General features: G+C 38.7%; 1 protein-coding gene across 1 annotated transcript; it reads left to right on the top strand.

Annotated features, from left to right (window-relative positions):
* Positions 1-1666: 1666 nt before the first annotated feature.
* On the top strand, positions 1667-16908 carry LOC114541087. The gene is made up of 35 exons (XM_028561068.1): positions 1667-2252; positions 3521-3694; positions 3911-3993; positions 4311-4417; positions 4742-4857; positions 4979-5082; positions 5222-5341; positions 5485-5626; positions 5755-5883; positions 6094-6144; positions 6301-6372; positions 6591-6667; positions 6735-6816; positions 6994-7148; positions 7319-7582; positions 7769-7882; positions 7965-8037; positions 8121-8339; positions 8473-8672; positions 8831-8965; positions 9445-9855; positions 10049-10118; positions 10361-10624; positions 10788-11039; positions 13658-13680; positions 13779-13805; positions 13905-13997; positions 14384-14443; positions 14614-14659; positions 14753-14824; positions 14936-15016; positions 15119-15175; positions 15285-15356; positions 15600-15629; positions 15822-16908. The coding sequence occupies exons 1-35, from the start codon at positions 1896-1898 to the stop codon at positions 15906-15908; spliced, it is 4419 nt and encodes a 1472-aa protein (XP_028416869.1). The 5' UTR covers positions 1667-1895; the 3' UTR covers positions 15909-16908.
* Positions 16909-17095: the final 187 nt, after the last annotated feature.

Below are 17095 nucleotides of genomic sequence, written 5' to 3'. Positions count from 1 at the left end.
GTCTAGTGATGTATAATGATGTCTATTGATGCTTGGTGATGTCTAGTGATGTATAATGATGTCTAGTGATGTATAATGATGTCAGGTGATGTATAATGATGTCCAGTGATGTATAATGATGTCTAGTGATGCTTGGTGATGTCTAGTGATGTATAATGATGTCTAGTGATGTATAATGATGTCCAGTGATGTATAATGATGTCTATTGATGCTTGGTGATGTCCAGTGATGTATAATGATGTCTAGTGATGTATAATGATGTCTAGTGATGTATAATGATGTCTAGTGATGTATAGTGATGTATAGTGATATAATGATGTCTAGTGATGTCCAGTGATGTATAATGATGTCCAGTGATGTATAATGATGTCCAGCAATGTCTAGTGATGTATAATGATGTCTATGATGCTTAGTGATGTCCAGTGATGTATAATGATGTCCAGCGATGTCTAGTGATGTAGAATGATGTCTATTGATGCTTGGTGATGTATAATGATGTCAGGTGATGTATAATGATGTCTAGTGATGTCCAGTGATGCTTAGTGATGTCCAATGATGTATAATGATGTCTAGTGATGTCTAGTGATGTATAATGATGTCTAGTGATGTATAATGATGTCTAGTGATGTATAATGATGTCAGGTGATGTATAATGATGTCCAGTGATGTATAATGATGTCTAGTGATGTATAATGATGTCCAGTGATGTATAATGATGTCTATGATGCTTGGTGATGTCCAGTGATGTATAATGATGTCCAGTGATGTATAATGATGTCTAGTGATGTATAATGATGTCTAGTGATGTATAGTGATGTCTAGTGATGTATAATGATGTCCAGTGATGTATAATGATGTCCAGTGATGTATAATGATGTCCAGTGATGTATAATGATGTCCAGTGATGTATAATGATGTCTAGTGATGTATAATGATGTCTATTGATGCTTAGTGATGTCCAGTGATGTATAATGATGTCCAGCGATGTCTAGTGATGTATAATGTCTAGTGATGTATGATGTCCAGTGATGTATAACGATGTCCAGTGATGTATAATGATGTCTAGTGATGTATAATGATGTCTATTGATGCTTAGTGATGTCCAGTGATGTATAATGATGTCCAGCGATGTCTAGTGATGTATAATGATGTCTAGTGATGTATAATGATGTCCAGTGATGTATAACGATGTCCAGTGATGTATAATGATGTCTAGTGATGTATAATGATGTCCAGCGATGTCCAGTGATGTATAATGATGTCCATTGATGTATAATGATGTCCAGTGATATGCAATGATGTCTAGCAATGCCTAGTTGCGTGTAAGGATGTATATTGATATGTTATGATGGGTATCTATGATGAATTATGGCTATTGATGTATATATGCCAGCTAAAAACAAGTGCGATTTTACTATTGGTGTATACTGGACATAAACTTATTACCCTAAAAATGACACAATTACCGGTGGGATATTAGTGCCTGTATCTAACGGGTTCAATATCCGGTGTACATTAAATTCAGTACTTGTTACTTTGGATTGTTAATAAATGTTTACCAAGCTAAAACAGCTCTCTTTTATTGCTTTTTATATAAACTTGGTTGAGTATTGTAGCGTCGAAGGTATAATATATTAAACACGGAAGAAAGCATCATTATTTTCATTTCAACACCTAAATCGGAGGAATTATTTCAGTGGAAAATGTCATAATATATTTAACTTCGAAAAGTGCTATGTGTCTATTTTGTGGTCTGTAAAATATGGCCCAGGATCGTCACCGTTTTGTTGTTATAAATGGCATTTAAATACTGGAAATGTTGACGAGAAATGGTGTGATACACCGTGGACAATGTAGGGGCAAATCCTAAAGGATTTCGCCTTGCGTTGCGCTTTATGGCGGCTGTTGAACAGCCGGAAAAAATTGACGAGAATTCGACTCAAAACGAGGAACATGACAATGTTAAGCCCATATCAGGCAGTGTTTCGTCCACAAATTTGCTCTCTGTATCGGCTTCTTCAAACGTGCATCGTTTGGTAGTTGTATCTTCAAAGATTAGACATCCTTCGGCATTAGAGACCGCAGCTTTGAACGGTGTTACTATACTCATTTATCAACAAGATGGTGAAGAATTAGATAGTTTGCTTTTGAAAATAAAGGAAGCTTGTACTCGCACGAAGCCCGTCAGCATCGCTTTTTTGGCTCATGGACATCCTGGCAGTATGGTTTTATGCTCTGGGAGAGGAGAAAAGGTGAGTGAATATGCGGAAAATGAAATGATGACAAATGTTTTGACGGGCATATGATGATTGATGCAGCTAGACAACGTTTAGAAAGAAATTAATTACGGAATATCAATTCACATAATTTCAGTTTATGTAAGTTCCCTAAAAGTTGTCGATCTTGTGAAGATCTCGTACCTCTAAAACTCTTGGGGAATAGTGGTTTATTCCTTCTAAGCAATCGTTTTATTACACAACTTATTTGTGTTAGCAACACGTTAGGTTTAATATTAACTGAATGGCCATAAATTCACCTGTTAGGATTGAGTAAATAATCTGAGACACTTAAGCCGCAGTTAATATGTAAATATTACAAAGAATGCATATATATTTCTCCAGCCTTTTTGTTATAATTCTCAACTAATACCTCTGATGTAGAATTACTTTCTATGATACAGTGAACTTAGCCAAAGAGTAGAAATATTAGAATATCATTCTGAATAAATACTGCATGAAACAAGATAATCTGATTTGTAAAATTTGCCTAAAAATGCCTGAAGGTCATGATTTTCATTTCAAAAGAAGGGTATTTTGTTCTTCATTTCAATCTGTGTTTTTTTAAATTTTGATTGCATGCTTTCCCTTATTTTTTATTTGTACAGTATCTGTCAAGTCTGTATACAATGTTATTTCATTTTTACAGTTGAGGATCAATGTCATAGTTGAATGATTACGAACCCTTTTGTAGACTCAGTTCTTTAGAATGTCAATATTGTATAGAATGTGGTGCATTTAAACAAACAATGTCTCACCCTAGTAATTGGTTGTATTCTTGCTGAGATATTTCTAAAAAACTTTGATAAACATTTTTATGTAATCTATTAACTGGCACCATTTGTGATTGTATCGTTATCCTGCATCCTGCCTAGCAATTGTACTTGTGGGTTGAAGAATGCTATCAATCTCTTGCTTACCTATCAGTCAACAATGCACTTGCTAGGTCTTATGTGGATTGTATTTATAATTCAACAAATTTACCTCGCATATTAGGAAATCCAGGTTTGATTGAGCTAGCATTGTGGATATAAGAGTTTGTGAATGAGATATTCAGCCTAATCACCTGTAATGTGTGAGTTTTTCTTGTAAACAGTAAAGTATCTTGATTTAAAAGCCAATGAAAGAAACAAAGAAGAAATTTTGATATACTTCAATAAAGAGAGCTTGTGTTAGTTAACAAGGCTTATTGCTAGAGATAGTGTAGAGCTGTGCATAGCTAAAATGAATGTAATCTGTTTTAGGTATTATCCAAACCATCCTTGGCCGAAGATGAAGACATTAGAAACTTTTTCAAAGAAGTTGCGACGTTTATTGATAGAAGCGACTCTTCAGCACGACTTGATTTTCTGAATTGTCCAGTTTTATTGTCAACAGACTGGAAAGAGGTTGTCGAGGAGTTGGAGGCTATTGTCGAGGTTTGATTTTGTGATTGATTGATTGTAAAATATCTATACAAAACTGCATTGCAATAAGAGACTGAATTTCACAATTATTTACGTTAAATGAAAAATATACAAGGTTATCAACAAATTATCATGTACATCATATATTAGTAAAGTTTCCCATAAAGTTATTTGGATTAAATCACTGTCGTAATTTATAAAGTAATCTCATTTTCACAATGTCTGCAGGGATTGAATATCAACATGACCAAGGACATCATGGGGCCTGAGATATCTGGCAAGAAGCAGTCGAGCTCTGAACATGGAACAAGGTGGGGATTGTCATGCTTATAATAAACAGGGCTTGGATTTACTGGGGGATGTGGTGAGGCATGCACCCCCTAGCCTAGGCCAGACCAAGTGTGGGAAGCCCTATAATCCAGCCATCTCCCTCCTATGTACAAAACCTCTCTGGATCTATCCTTGCTTATCGAGGCAAAATCCCAAAACTGCATTTAATTTGGGAAGCTTTATTAACATTGCTGTAAAACAATTCAAATATTCTTTCAATTAAAGAATTTGAAAGTAATTGCATTTATTTTCCCTTTTCAATTCTTTATGTATTTTAAATTTCATTCACTTGTCCTAGTTGTGAGCCTGGAGATCTTTATTTCCAATCAGAAAAGCTCAGAAAATGGTCAGGTGCAACACCAAGGAGCATCAGCAATTTTGAAAGAATAAAAATTGTTGGAAAAGGTAAATACTTCATGTGTAAACTTTCATTTATTTTGAACGTAAATAACATCAAAACATGACAGGATATAGTTTGCCCTGTGGCTATAAAAGCAGTTGGTTATGACGGTATCACAAAATTACTTCTATCTCTTAGAGTTTCGTTTTGTACTTTATAAAAATATGACAATTTCAAGCGTGCTTCCTGGGGAACTGTCTCTTGGACTTTCAATATTATTTTGCCTTCAGGCAAAGCTAGTTGCGTGGATGTTTGAAATATCATAAGATAGCTGTTCAAGAAACGAACGTGTTTGTAGTGTAGCTAAGCGGCAATTTTACTGAACTTAGGGTCTTATGGTGCGGCTGTTTTGTACCGGAAGAAAGACGATGATTCGTTGGTGATCTTGAAGGAGATAAACATGCACGATCTCACTGCACAGGAACGGCAATTGGCGACGAACGAGGTAGCTGCAACAGCACTACATAATATATGCAATTCGGAAGGAGTGCGGTTAAGGATACTCCAGTTTTCATTGACGCAGTATTGCACCTCTCGTATATAAGTATATTTATGTCACGTTTTAGGCAAAGATTATGTCAAAACTAAATCATCCAAACATCATCAACTGCTACGATAGTTTTGAAGAAGATGGCACCATTTGGATAGAAATGGAATACGCTGACGGCGGGTATGACCTCAAAAAACTTCCATCTGGACTTGTAGAGAGTGAAGCTATCTCCCTGTATCGATGCTCCACGAAGCATCTTTTTCACAGAAAGCTTTTCCTCGTCTGACCGTTGCATAATATTATGTATTCTTTTTCCTAGAACCCTGGCCCAGTACCTGACGAAACTAGATCGGGAGATGGAAGAGAAGGAAATTTTGAAAATGTTTTACGAGATGGCGCTTGCTTTACAATGCATTCATCAACATAAGATTTTACACAGGTGAAAAAAAACACACACATACATACACCCACGTCATAAGTCACCTCTATTCGTGAATTCGGAACTCGTACTTGAGGACTGCATGGTTCTCTCAGAGTCCATGGCACAAGACCCGTGGTCTAACAACTTTCCTATATTTCTAGGGATATGAAAACGCAGAATATATTTTTAACGCTGGAAGGCCACGTAAAATTGGGTGATTTTGGAATTAGTAAACAGCTTGGGAATACCAAGAGCAATGCTAATACTGTCCTTGGAACTCCCTACTATATCTCGCCTGAAATTGTGAGTTTCTTCTCTGTTCATCGTGTTTATATACCATAACGTGTATACTACTCGATCTTCTAAGTGGTAGAATGTGGCTCAGGTGACATACGTGGTTAATCAGTTCGTTTCTTGTTTTGATCTCATAGTGCGAAGGCAGGGATTACAATGAAAAAAGCGATATTTGGTCTCTTGGTTGTGTTCTCTACGAAATGGCAAATAAACAGAAGACGTTTGAGAGTACGAACTTACCCGCACTTGTGAATAAAATTGTTAAGGTACGCTCAAAAGCCGCGTCCATTGCTTCACTGTGTGTAGGCCTAATACACCTCTCTGAATATCCTTGCCATGTATTCCGTAGTCCATCTAACCTTGGGGGGCAAAAACTGAAAAAAGCTTGGAAGACAATTTTTATAAAAGAATAAGCTTTGAAAACAATCTTCACTATACTTCCATGCATTTTAAAGTTTTTATGCATTGTTTGACAGGGTCAGTTTGCTCCCATTCGTGGAAACTACAGCCAGGATTTCAAAGCGTTGGTATGTGCGGTATTGCTTCTTAAGCAGTAGAAATCTCGTTTCTTTTACATCTTTCATAAGTTTAGTTTGAACAAGGAAACAGTTTACACATCCTTGTTCACAAATGAGTATCGTAGTTCTGCAGTGCAATAAAAAATACAATTATTCTCTTACCAGGTTCGCGATTGTCTGCAAATTGAACCACAATACAGACCAGATGCTTCAGAATTAGTATCAAGAGTCCATGAAGTAAGTGGATGATTCCCTGGTCACACACGTGCATGACATTGCTGTTTCTTCAGCCTTCATATATTGCATGTAACAAAATAGAATAGCATTCGCACGCGTGTGACTAGCGATTCACCCAGATCAATGCAGCGTGTTTTTAGATAACTCTAGTTGAAAAACATGACATGCGATAGTCCACTGGAACCATATGATGACTAACCTTTGTTTTTCAATTCTAGTTGCTTTGTCAGTTCGACATGTGTGACGAGGAATCGTTGAAAAGCGCGCTGAATCCCAAGAGAAAGGAGAAACGAAGGTGAATTTTTTCTTCAAATTTGTCGTAGTTAAAATGAATTTTTTTTGAACTTTTATTTTGATTTTAGATCAATACTGTATTATGTCGATTTGGGATCAATGTCTGGTGTGGTGCCAATTAATCTTCCGGTGAAAATCTTAATTACTGACGTAAGTGCCTAGGAAAATAGTTGTATACAAACGGCTGCATTTCCTTTAGATCTTCTGTAAAGGATGCATGTGCCTACGAACCACCTAAAACAGTATTGTTCTTCATTTGACTTGAGGTAAAACTTTAAGACAACTGCAAGAATCAAACGTTGGTATTTAGTGGGTTTGTGTTTTTAGGTGAGCGTTGGTCGAAATCATGTTTGTGTCGTGAGCTCCGACAGCCGCGTGTTTACCTGGGGCGATAATAGCAAAGGACAGCTCGGTCATGGAGATCTGGTGGCTAGAGATCAGCCTACAGAGGTCGAGGGAGTGAAAGGAAAGAACGTTGTAACGTAAGTAGCTACATGAAGTATTGAACTCAAGCTGTCTAAAAGTGGAAGTATACGTTGGAGGGGGGAGGATCAGATGACTTCAGAAGACTAAATCAAAGTGTGACCGTGACTACCTCATCCAAGCTAATATGGATGTTTAAATATTGTTTTTTGCTTTTCTGAATCATCAGGGCCTGTAGCGGTGATCGGTTTACAGTTCTACTGACAGACAACGGTATCGTGATGTCATTTGGTGATGGCGACTACGGTTGCATGGGACACGGTGATTGGTCCAGCGTTTCCCGCCCAAAGTTAGTTGAAGGGCTTCTTGCTGTGGACACAGGCAGCCTTAGCTGTGGTCCACATCACGTGTCCGCCGTCTGCGATGACGGTAGCGTCTACACGTGGGGCTGTGGCGCTGATGGAAGGCTGGGGCAAGGTGACGAGGATAGCAGGTGAGTAACTTGGGGTAATTGGGTATTTTTTGGAGTATTTACAGAATCAGTGCAATATAGATAATTTATAAGTGAAATACTGGCATTGTTAGAGAATATTCAATTCATGAGGTCTCCACCAATTTTAAATGATTCATTTAAGGGTCTAACAATTAATGGGTAAATAATACAATTTTTTCTCGTTAGAAAAATTCCCACAAAGGTTGAATTTGGAGATAAAGTTATGATCACTAAAGCGCAATGTGGAATGGATGGTACAATGTTTCTAACGGACACAGGAACCTTGTACGCTTGTGGAAAGTAAGATGCTTGTTAAAAACGTTTCAGCTTTCGTTCTTGAGGCAGAAAATGTCATATCTAACTCTTTCTTTGTTTCTCCCAGGAATACAAACAATAAACTCGGGCTGAACAACAGACAAGGATTTCTCGTGCAAATGAAGAATCTTTTGACTAAGGTAAGGCAGTGGGGATCTTGAAAATTATCAAAAGAAATCCTTCTACGACTACTCATCCTTGATATACCTTTCCCCTTCCCCAGGTGCAAGTTGAAGGGCGGACGACACCCACAGCCCTGAAGATTCTAGCGCGCCATAGTGTTGTTGATATGTCCCTGGGACCAACTCACAGCTCGGTGCTCATGGAGTCGGGAAACTTGTATACATTTGGGGATAATAGACATGGTCAGCTGGGACATGGCAATGTTAAAACAGTCGAGTCTCCAGCCTGTGTTAAATCTCTGGTTGATAAACGTGTTACGGTAGGTTTGCTTTTGTAGAAGATTTGAACTTGTGTACTGCAGATTATTTTTTCTCTCGTAGTTATATCTCAATCAATTTATACTTTTATAAAATAATCATTATCCTAACACCATGGCTATTACTTCCTCTCAGATGATGAAATGCGGTGATTTATTTACTCTGACTGGAACAGATGAAGACACGATATATTTCTGGGGAAGCATGCCTTATGTTCACGTGGATTGCGACGAAATTGGACCAAGATCTGATGAGGCGTTTGAGAAGAAACATCGTCGAAATGCAAGCTCTAGTCTAAGTTCTGGAGCCTCCGAGAGTACAGTATCCTCACCCAGGTAGGATCCTGATTACAAATTTTTGCCACGAAAGGCGACAGCAAATCTAGTTTCCGGACTGTAATTCCAATTGCAACGAAAGACCAGCTACAAATTTACCAGTTTATTTAGATAGAAAGTTTTGATTTTAACCAGTAACAAATCCATGTTCTTTTCAGACCCAGTTCAGGCAAGTGCGATTACTCTCGTACGAGGCCAAGTTCAGGCTTGGATCACGATTATGTTGGCTCCCGAAGAAAAGACACGTTGTCCGAAAGTACAAATGCAAACCTGTGCGTCGATGGAAAACCCAGGTGAGCACGTTTTTATTATCCTTGTACTTGCATGCTTAACGTTCATACATATACATATAATTCCAGTCTAATATTTTGTATCTCTGAGGGCAAGTCTTGAAACGTTATTACTCTCATATCCTAAATTTTCGAAGCAAAATCTTGTGAGTTTGAGATACACCGAATATATTAGCGAGTTTGAGTCTTTGAGGTCCACCAAATCTACGACGCAGACCTTAAGTAATACTGCCGTTGTTTCCATGCACAGTTTAACAACAGGTATAAAAAAATTTCCCTTTTGGTAAAATGAAGTCAAAGCCAAAGTATATATAAACACTAGCGGCTGTTTTCATGTCACGTCTGCCTCGTAGATTTGCTGCATCTTGAACTCCCTATTTGCCTGGTGGAAAACGGAGCTAAACTGCTAAAGCTCATGCAATATCACTTAGAAGACCTAATGAACTGTCTAATTATTTGATGTACTACTTTTCGTTCTCAAGTTCTGCAAGTGGTGATCGACCTAAAAGCGGTTTCTGGCGTAATCAAGGCAATTATCTCCGAGATTGCGTGTCGCGAAGCAACCTCTCGCATTGTCGTATCGCCGGCTGCCTTCGTGTGAATGATTGCGATCCAATCTCTGTCCCAACCCTCCTCTTCCAGTGGGACGCGATCTGTGGACCGAGCGAGAAGGACGGGGATTATCCCGTGTTTCTTAAACGCATCTCGGGTTACGCCGAAAACACGTTTGTTCAGATTGACACGACTGCGCCGGCGCCACGGAAGAAATCGAAGCGAAGGTCGACGAAACGCGAAGAAGGTCCGATGAAGACCGTAGCCGAACGGAGAACGTCGTCCGAAATCAGCCTAAGGCAGCAGCAGTCGAAAAATGGACTCGATGATTCCGGAACGAGGTAAGATTTCTCGCCTTTTTGAAGACTTAAGCTTCAGGAGACTTCTGGGGATTTCAGGGGACTTCTGAGGACTGTTGTTGGGTTGCTAAAAAGGTGTAAGCAAAGTTACCGATTAGTTAAAAACGAAATTCCTCCGGGTTGGATTTCAGTGATATGCAGTTGACTGATCTCAATTTCACTTGTTATTTCGTAGTCTACGTCGTCATACTGATTCGTCCACCGCCGATCAATCCAGTTCGTCAGAAATGGACACGATTGGAGATGTGAGTATAATGTCAAGCCTCTGACTTCTTTAGTCCTATCACATAGCGAAGTAAATAGTAAAGGGTATTGGTTTTCCCATGCACCTGGATACACTCTAGGTATGGGTTCATGATTTCAATGAAGGCAAGCTTTTCATCTCAGAGATGTTTACTTGCTTTGGTGAACATATTTATATGCATGCACATCGTCTAAAGCAGAAGCCTAGGAAGAATAATATAACGAATTGTGTCTTGTTCGCCAGGCTCCGACATGGTTGAAAGACGAGCTGAAAGACGGTATAAAGAAAGATAAAAACTTCGACGTTGACGACGGTATTTCTTCCGTTGATGAGAGCGCTGGCTCGGACCTTGAGGAAGAGGTCTTTATTAAACCAAAGAAAGATCTCGCGACAAAAAAGCCGGGAATATCGCAGGGAAAACCTTACACAAAGTATCGGACGAAGACCAAGGGGGGCGCCGAGACGAAGAATGTTGGAGGAGTTGCCTTGGAAACCCCTGCTGATGACGTAAGTGCAATTTTGAATTACGATTCCTATGAATCGAAGAGCAGATAGCCTGCTCACAGAGTGAATTACGGGGGAATTAGAAGACCTCTCGAAGAGCAGAAGACCCTGGGTACGACGAGATCATGTCACAATAATCTTAACATGAAGTTTTGCTTTTTTTCAGGCTGCGGTGTTGCCGGGTCAAGTGCCCGCAGATGGTGCCCAGTCCTCGCAGTCACGTCAACCGCGGCGAAAACGAACAAAAGTACAACTGAACTGTGACGTGTTTTATCAACCTGGCGTTCCTCGTACGAAGCACAGCGGTGTCACGGCAAGCCTTCGTGCTCCGGTAGGCACGGAGAAATTACGACCAGCCAGTGTTACCTCAGAGAGCGGCGTCGAGATGACACCGACGGAACAACACGGCTCGATGGAGGTTAGTTTGTCTTGAGTTGTCATGACGCTTGCTATAACGGTGCGATAAAAACATCTCATGTTTCCAACAGAAGTTCTGGAAGAAACGCGAAGCATGATAAACAATAGAACTCGTTTTAAATGCGATTAGTGTTGCGCACACAAAAGTGTGCACACACATGGCGTCTGTCTTTGTTTGTTGTGTTCAGCAGATGTTCTGTCGCGCTGCGCGTTATAGTTGAGCTACTGTAGTGTACGCATCACCTCGTTCTTTAGACTTCATCAAAGCAACGCAGTATGGTTATGTGGATTAACAGAAGATTAGGCGTTGATAGTGTTAAAATGTTAAGCTTTATGAGTGACCTCATAATATGTTGCTAAGTGAAACTCCTCTTTAAAACCTTTCTGGGATTTTAAATCTCGCACATTTCGTTTTGTCGTCGCCGAAGGTAACTTTATAATTGGATGTACGTTACGCGTGAATCGAGCTCGCAACGGCCGCCGAGCGCTCGTACGTTTTAGCCCGGCATTCGTATGGTAGGATATTGCGTTAGGTCAAGATGACTCCCGCGCCAACCAAGGAGCAAGCATCACAAAAGGTAAAGAATGTCTGTAGGCGAACACGTTTCACGTTTTGTGGGGGTGTAGTCGGAAAGCTTTGAGCATAAGCAAATACCTCTTGTGGCTGAAATAATGAGAACTATTTTCAGTACGTGACACACTCTTTGGAGGAAAATGTCTTTGTTCCAAGTACTCGATTCGAGTCCTCGGCATTGCTCGCTTTTATTCATCAATCTTGTGTTATTTTCTGATGCTCTCTCGTTCTTGAAACAAAAGGTCCAAGAATCCAGATTCTTACATATATTAGGAAGTCCAGTGTTAGGTTTCACACACAACTTGTCAAAATGTAAAAAAAACAACGGTGCAATTCTTCATCCATCCATCATTGTATCATATCAAAGTTGCTGAAATGTTCATATTTCGTAGTTTCTAGAAGTTCTGCTTTCAATTGATAAATTTGTTTTGAACATGGGTTGACTGGTATTCCAAGCATTGAAAAGGCATTAAGTACATGCTTAGCTTTATTCTATAATTCTATAATTCTTGCGATTTCCGTTTGAAACAAACTTACTTTTCGCCCAATTAATTTTCACTTTGAGAGTGATTTTCCACTCATTTCATCTGACGAATTTGAGTGATCGATTGTGGACAGATAAAGAGCGAAGGATTGACTTTATCTTTAATCAAAACTATTATTTGGTGGCAGAATGTCTAGGTTTGCATTCATCTTTCACAGGATATTCAATGCTTTTAACCAGGGTTATTTACGCTTTGCCTGCCAGAGACTTTGTCACACAAGATGATATATAGAGGCAGCTATAAACTTTGGATTGAATCCGACACACCGAGGACCTTGCCAAGTCGAAACTGCTCTCTAAATATAGAAATTTTTAACCTTTTGTCACCTTTGCGTTGTTAGCTAGTAATAAGTAAACAAACTGATGCTGTTAGGGGTGGTTTTGAAAATAATAATCGCACTTGCTCGTGTTGGGGGAATCCTGGACGTTTGTGAAGCATATCACGACCATGCAGTGGCGGGCTTTTTATTTCCTAAAGTTTATCCTATTATCTGATTTTGCGGACACAACAGCATAAGCATGCAGCTCTTGTAATTCAATACGTTATCACAAGTCAGAAATGTGGGCAATTCGGACAGATTAGACATATTTTGAGACTTTCGTAAACAGAGAACACGTATTTCCTTCGTCGTGAATAGAAACTAAGGATTAAGGGTTTCTTGGTTCTTTGTCTCTGATGCGCCTGAAGTGTGTGTGAAGCTTTGATGCATGGCTTGGGTTGTAAACTCTGCGTTCTCAATACTTGCTTGACGGTATTAAAAGTCGCGAATGGCTTTAATCAAAGGTATTGTCTTTAGATCAGCTGTCTTTATTAGTTCTCGCGTCTAGACTACAGCGCATAGTTTGACGCTATTGATAAGCGTTTTGTTGAAGATTTGCGTTCGTCATAGTGACAGTTTTAAACAAATACACAGTTTAACAATAACCAACAATGATGATGCTCTGTGGGAGAATTCACAACACGATATGAGGTGGGATCTGTGACGATATGCACGAGTCATTGCATGCAATACGAGTGTAAAACGTCTTCTGCGATTAATTCTTCGATTAAAGTCTTTAGCAGCGCATCACGGCAGATATCGCAAAAGATTGTATTGTCTTGCGATAAAACACCCGCGTTATTCGTTATTATTTTCGAGGAGTTTGCGCAAGAGTTTCGCGACAATAACAAAATGTTTCATAGTCATTTTCAAATATGTCAGATTTTTGTATTGTGTTGTAATGCGTGGAGCATGATCACCAAATTTGACGAAAGAGTATGGTTGAAGTATGAGGTGGTCTTGCCATAGAGTATGTTGTGGTATTGGTATATGAAGTATGGTGAGGCATGGTTGAAGTACGTTGTGGTAATGGGACAGTATATATATATGGTGTGGTAGAGTATAGTACATCATATCGTGTGTTATTGTATCATAATCGTATAGTTGTATGGTGTGGTTTTCTATGTGCAAGTATGGATATATTCTATTCAATTATTTATTTGAGTTTCTTTTCTTCATAGAGCCGGATGAAGCAAAATAACGGGTAAGTATTGCAGGTGAAATCGTAGCCTGATATCACGTTAGTAGCCATATTTTTACTTCAACAATTTCATCATTTTTCTTTGTCCTTTTTCATCATAGGATGGCGAAAAGTGTCTCAAAACGAGGGTAGGTTTATATCGCGTCTTCTCAATTGCATGTGTGGGACATACTAAAATACGAACCAACGTGTTTTTATAAACATTTTGTTTCATGTGTTTGTCCTAGATTATCCCCTAACCCACCTGGAAAACCTCGTGGGACCCCAAATAGCATCAAAGCATGGGGCAATCCAGCACTACCGCCATCAATCGAGAGCAGGTGAGCTGTACAAAGTAGTACTTGGTTCATTTTGTTCGCAATCTCAGCGCTGTCAGACCAAATGATGCATGGTTTTCTAGCAGTGATTTATTTCACTATTCATCTGGGTCAACATCTTCAAGAAATTTCAACACTTTGTTATTCGGTTACAACCTTGTTTTTTTTGGCCTGTTACAGCTTAGAGGCTGTTAGAATCGCAAAAAATTCGAGCATTATCTTAACAAGTTTGTAAGAGACGATTTTTTAAAGCAACATTGTTACAACTCACAACTTCCTAATATAGGTTTGGGGCACTTGGCGCGAGCCTATTATACAATTACATGCTTTCAGTGGGATGTAAACACTTAACTTTCTATGCTTATGTCTCTATTTAATATTGTCTTCAGGCAACGACCTGCAACAAGAACGTCATCAACGAATGGCTCAATTCCAGCGAAAAGAAGAGTGTAAGTACCTCAGCGATGTCACAATATTCTCGCGTCTATCTCATGTATATTTGCGGGGTACTTCATGTCTGACAATTGTCTAGCACTTGGGCAAAAGACGTCTGTAACGGTGTAATGGTAATGATCCTTCATTGGGTTCTTACGATTATTTATGTTTTTACTTTATATAGCGGTCCAAGAGAAGATATTAAGACAACAAAAATGCCAGCGATTGTGGTAAGGACAAGGATTTTTTTATCCCCGAATTATGCCACTTTATCCTGGATTTGTGACCATTGGAATGTTTGTAAAATTCACGTCTTATTTTAGATTCCAAGTCAAACAGGGAGAAAAGATTCTCGTGACAAGAAAGAACTTACTCCAATAAAACCAATGCCGAAGGTAAATAACAAACACATGCATGCAGCATGCTCATGACAGAAGAACTAAGCCTGATAATTTTCATCAATTCTAACGAAGTTAATTGTACATTCTGTTGTATTCTTTCTCTAGTTTCCTAAACCTGGTGTTCACACTAATGGCTGTGTGTCAGATAGTCACGTTGACTACAACGAACAGCTTAAAGAGGCCAAGGTAAAACAAAACACGGCCGAGGTCGTTGTCACAACCTTCCCTTTTCCTTTCAACTATAAAATGTTTATGCTTCTCGTTTTTCAAAGTTTTTCCTTTTCAAAGGTACGCGAGAAAGGTCTTGTTGACGAAATACAAGTGCTTAAAAACGAGCTGTTAAAGGTAGGCGACATTGCTACAATATTATTTCCTTGTTTCAGTAATTTCAATGAAATTACCGCCAGGATGTTCAGTCACGTCCCGGTAACGTGAATACTTCCTGTTTTCACAGCAAAGTAGTCAACTACAAGAAAACTTTCACATCGTTATTTCACTGCAAGAACAAGTTGCACGACTGCAAGAGGTAAATAAACAATCCAACTGTAATTCGTTTATCTTCATCGACTTTTCAAAGTCGGGATTTTCCTCCCTAAATGTTCCGTGTCTGATTTCAATTGTTGTGTAAACGAGAGAACGCAGGCATACGAACGCATGCATTATTCAAGTGCTTTTATCTTTTTCGAATCGGAAATTAACTTGTGTTAAAGTTCATGTTGTTGTTGTGTAATATTCGTTTGAAAACTGAGCAATTTTTTATTCGTTTCAGGAACAGTTAAAACAGCAAGCTAAAGAAAAGGTAGGATTTCCGTTTGTTCACTTCACGATACATCATCATCTTGATATTCTTATCAAACTTTTTGGCAAAGTAGATTCCTAAGAAAACTTTTATTCCCTTCTTCCCTTCTTCTGATAAGAACTCCTAGTTTTACTGCGATTCCAGGTGTCTTCCTGGTTCGCTTATTAAGATAACTATCCTTGTGTTTTGCAGCGTCAGAATATCACGAATCAGAGATCAGACATCAATCAATCCCTGCGTCGTTCATCCTTAAAGAGCACCGTTTGTGCCATAATGTGATGTGAAGATCGCTTCATGCTAAATCATGGAATTTAAACAGCTTGGTTTGCCCGAATGTCCAACGTATACCAGCATGCACTCGCGGCTCGCACCATTCGTGAAGTGAATTTATGCAGAAGCTGCTTAAATCCAGTGACCTCTAAACCAACCTGGAGTAGGATCTTACCCCAAAAAGGTTGACTCAGCAAATCTTTCTCAAGCATATTATGTTAAAACGCCTGTCAACTATTATCTTTGCAATTATAGATTGGTAGAATATTAGATATTCTTACTCCAGGTATAGGTTCAGCTCACTGCCTGAATTACGCACACGTGCAAGTGAACTACAACAGAAAAATAATCACTGTTCGCCCGATTAAAAAATATAAAAAGGAAGGTAAAAATAGTCATATTTATATGGGCTGAACAGGGCATATTTGAAATGTGTTTATATAAATATTTGAAAAGTGTTTTTAAACAAAGAGTTTTGAAGAAATAATCATACTTTTCAGTATCAAATAGTAGGAATTTATACTATCAGAATGGAAACAAATAGCTGTTCATTTTTTTAGTTCCTAACTGAATTTCACTTAAAAAACTTTGAATACTTCAGTTTATTTCATATCGTGAACGTATCTACTCGGTTGAAAATTTGTATTTAATAAATTGTTTTTGTGTAGGTTTTACTTATTCAAAAATAATTTGCGGTGGAAAGGACGAGCCAATCTGTTAATGATGCCTCCTTATCCCAGACTTTTCCCACACTTGTATGTCTGGTTACCACACTGATATACTCAGGTCGAACGGGCAAAGGATGCGTGCGTTAGCAGATGAGGCTTGACCTAGTTTTTAGGATATCAGTCGAGGAAATTTTATCTGCTTTTCTAGCATTTATTATTGACATCGTGGCCAGTTTTTTTGGCCATTACAATTTGTAACATAATAATATTTTCTATAAGAATTCATAGTATTGTAAAATGTACTACTTCGCGAATTTTCTCAAAGAAAAAAAGAATTTTAAAACACCATTTTTGTGTGATGTTTTGCACCATCTTCCTTGGACAATTTACTCCCAAACTCGAGTGCAAAAAATCTCGTTCTTTTTAATTGTGAGGACACAATATCGGTATTAATTTCATGTCCAGAGTCAACGAATATAATCCTCGATTCTAATCCTTTGGTATAAGTGGTTGGGTAAAGGTTAAGGT

The sequence above is a fragment of the Dendronephthya gigantea genome, unplaced genomic scaffold (assembly GCF_004324835.1).
Source record: "Dendronephthya gigantea isolate DGI-Jeju-01 unplaced genomic scaffold, DenGig_1.0 000265F, whole genome shotgun sequence".
Taxonomy (NCBI): domain Eukaryota; kingdom Metazoa; phylum Cnidaria; class Anthozoa; order Malacalcyonacea; family Nephtheidae; genus Dendronephthya; species Dendronephthya gigantea.
Note: the sequence above shows the minus strand (reverse complement) of the source record. Positions and strands in the feature narration are given on the sequence as shown.

Excerpts from the sequence above, each read along its gene's own strand:
- LOC114541087 (XM_028561068.1), top strand. The coding sequence starts at position 1,896 with ATGGCGGCTGTTGAACAGCCGGAAAAAATTGACGAGAATTCGACTCAA. Across the intron at positions 7,149-7,318 it reads AAAGGAAAGAACGTTGTAAC|GGCCTGTAGCGGTGATCGGT; the intron begins GTAAGTAGCTAC and ends CTGAATCATCAG. Across the intron at positions 9,856-10,048 it reads CTCGATGATTCCGGAACGAG|TCTACGTCGTCATACTGATT; the intron begins GTAAGATTTCTC and ends GTTATTTCGTAG.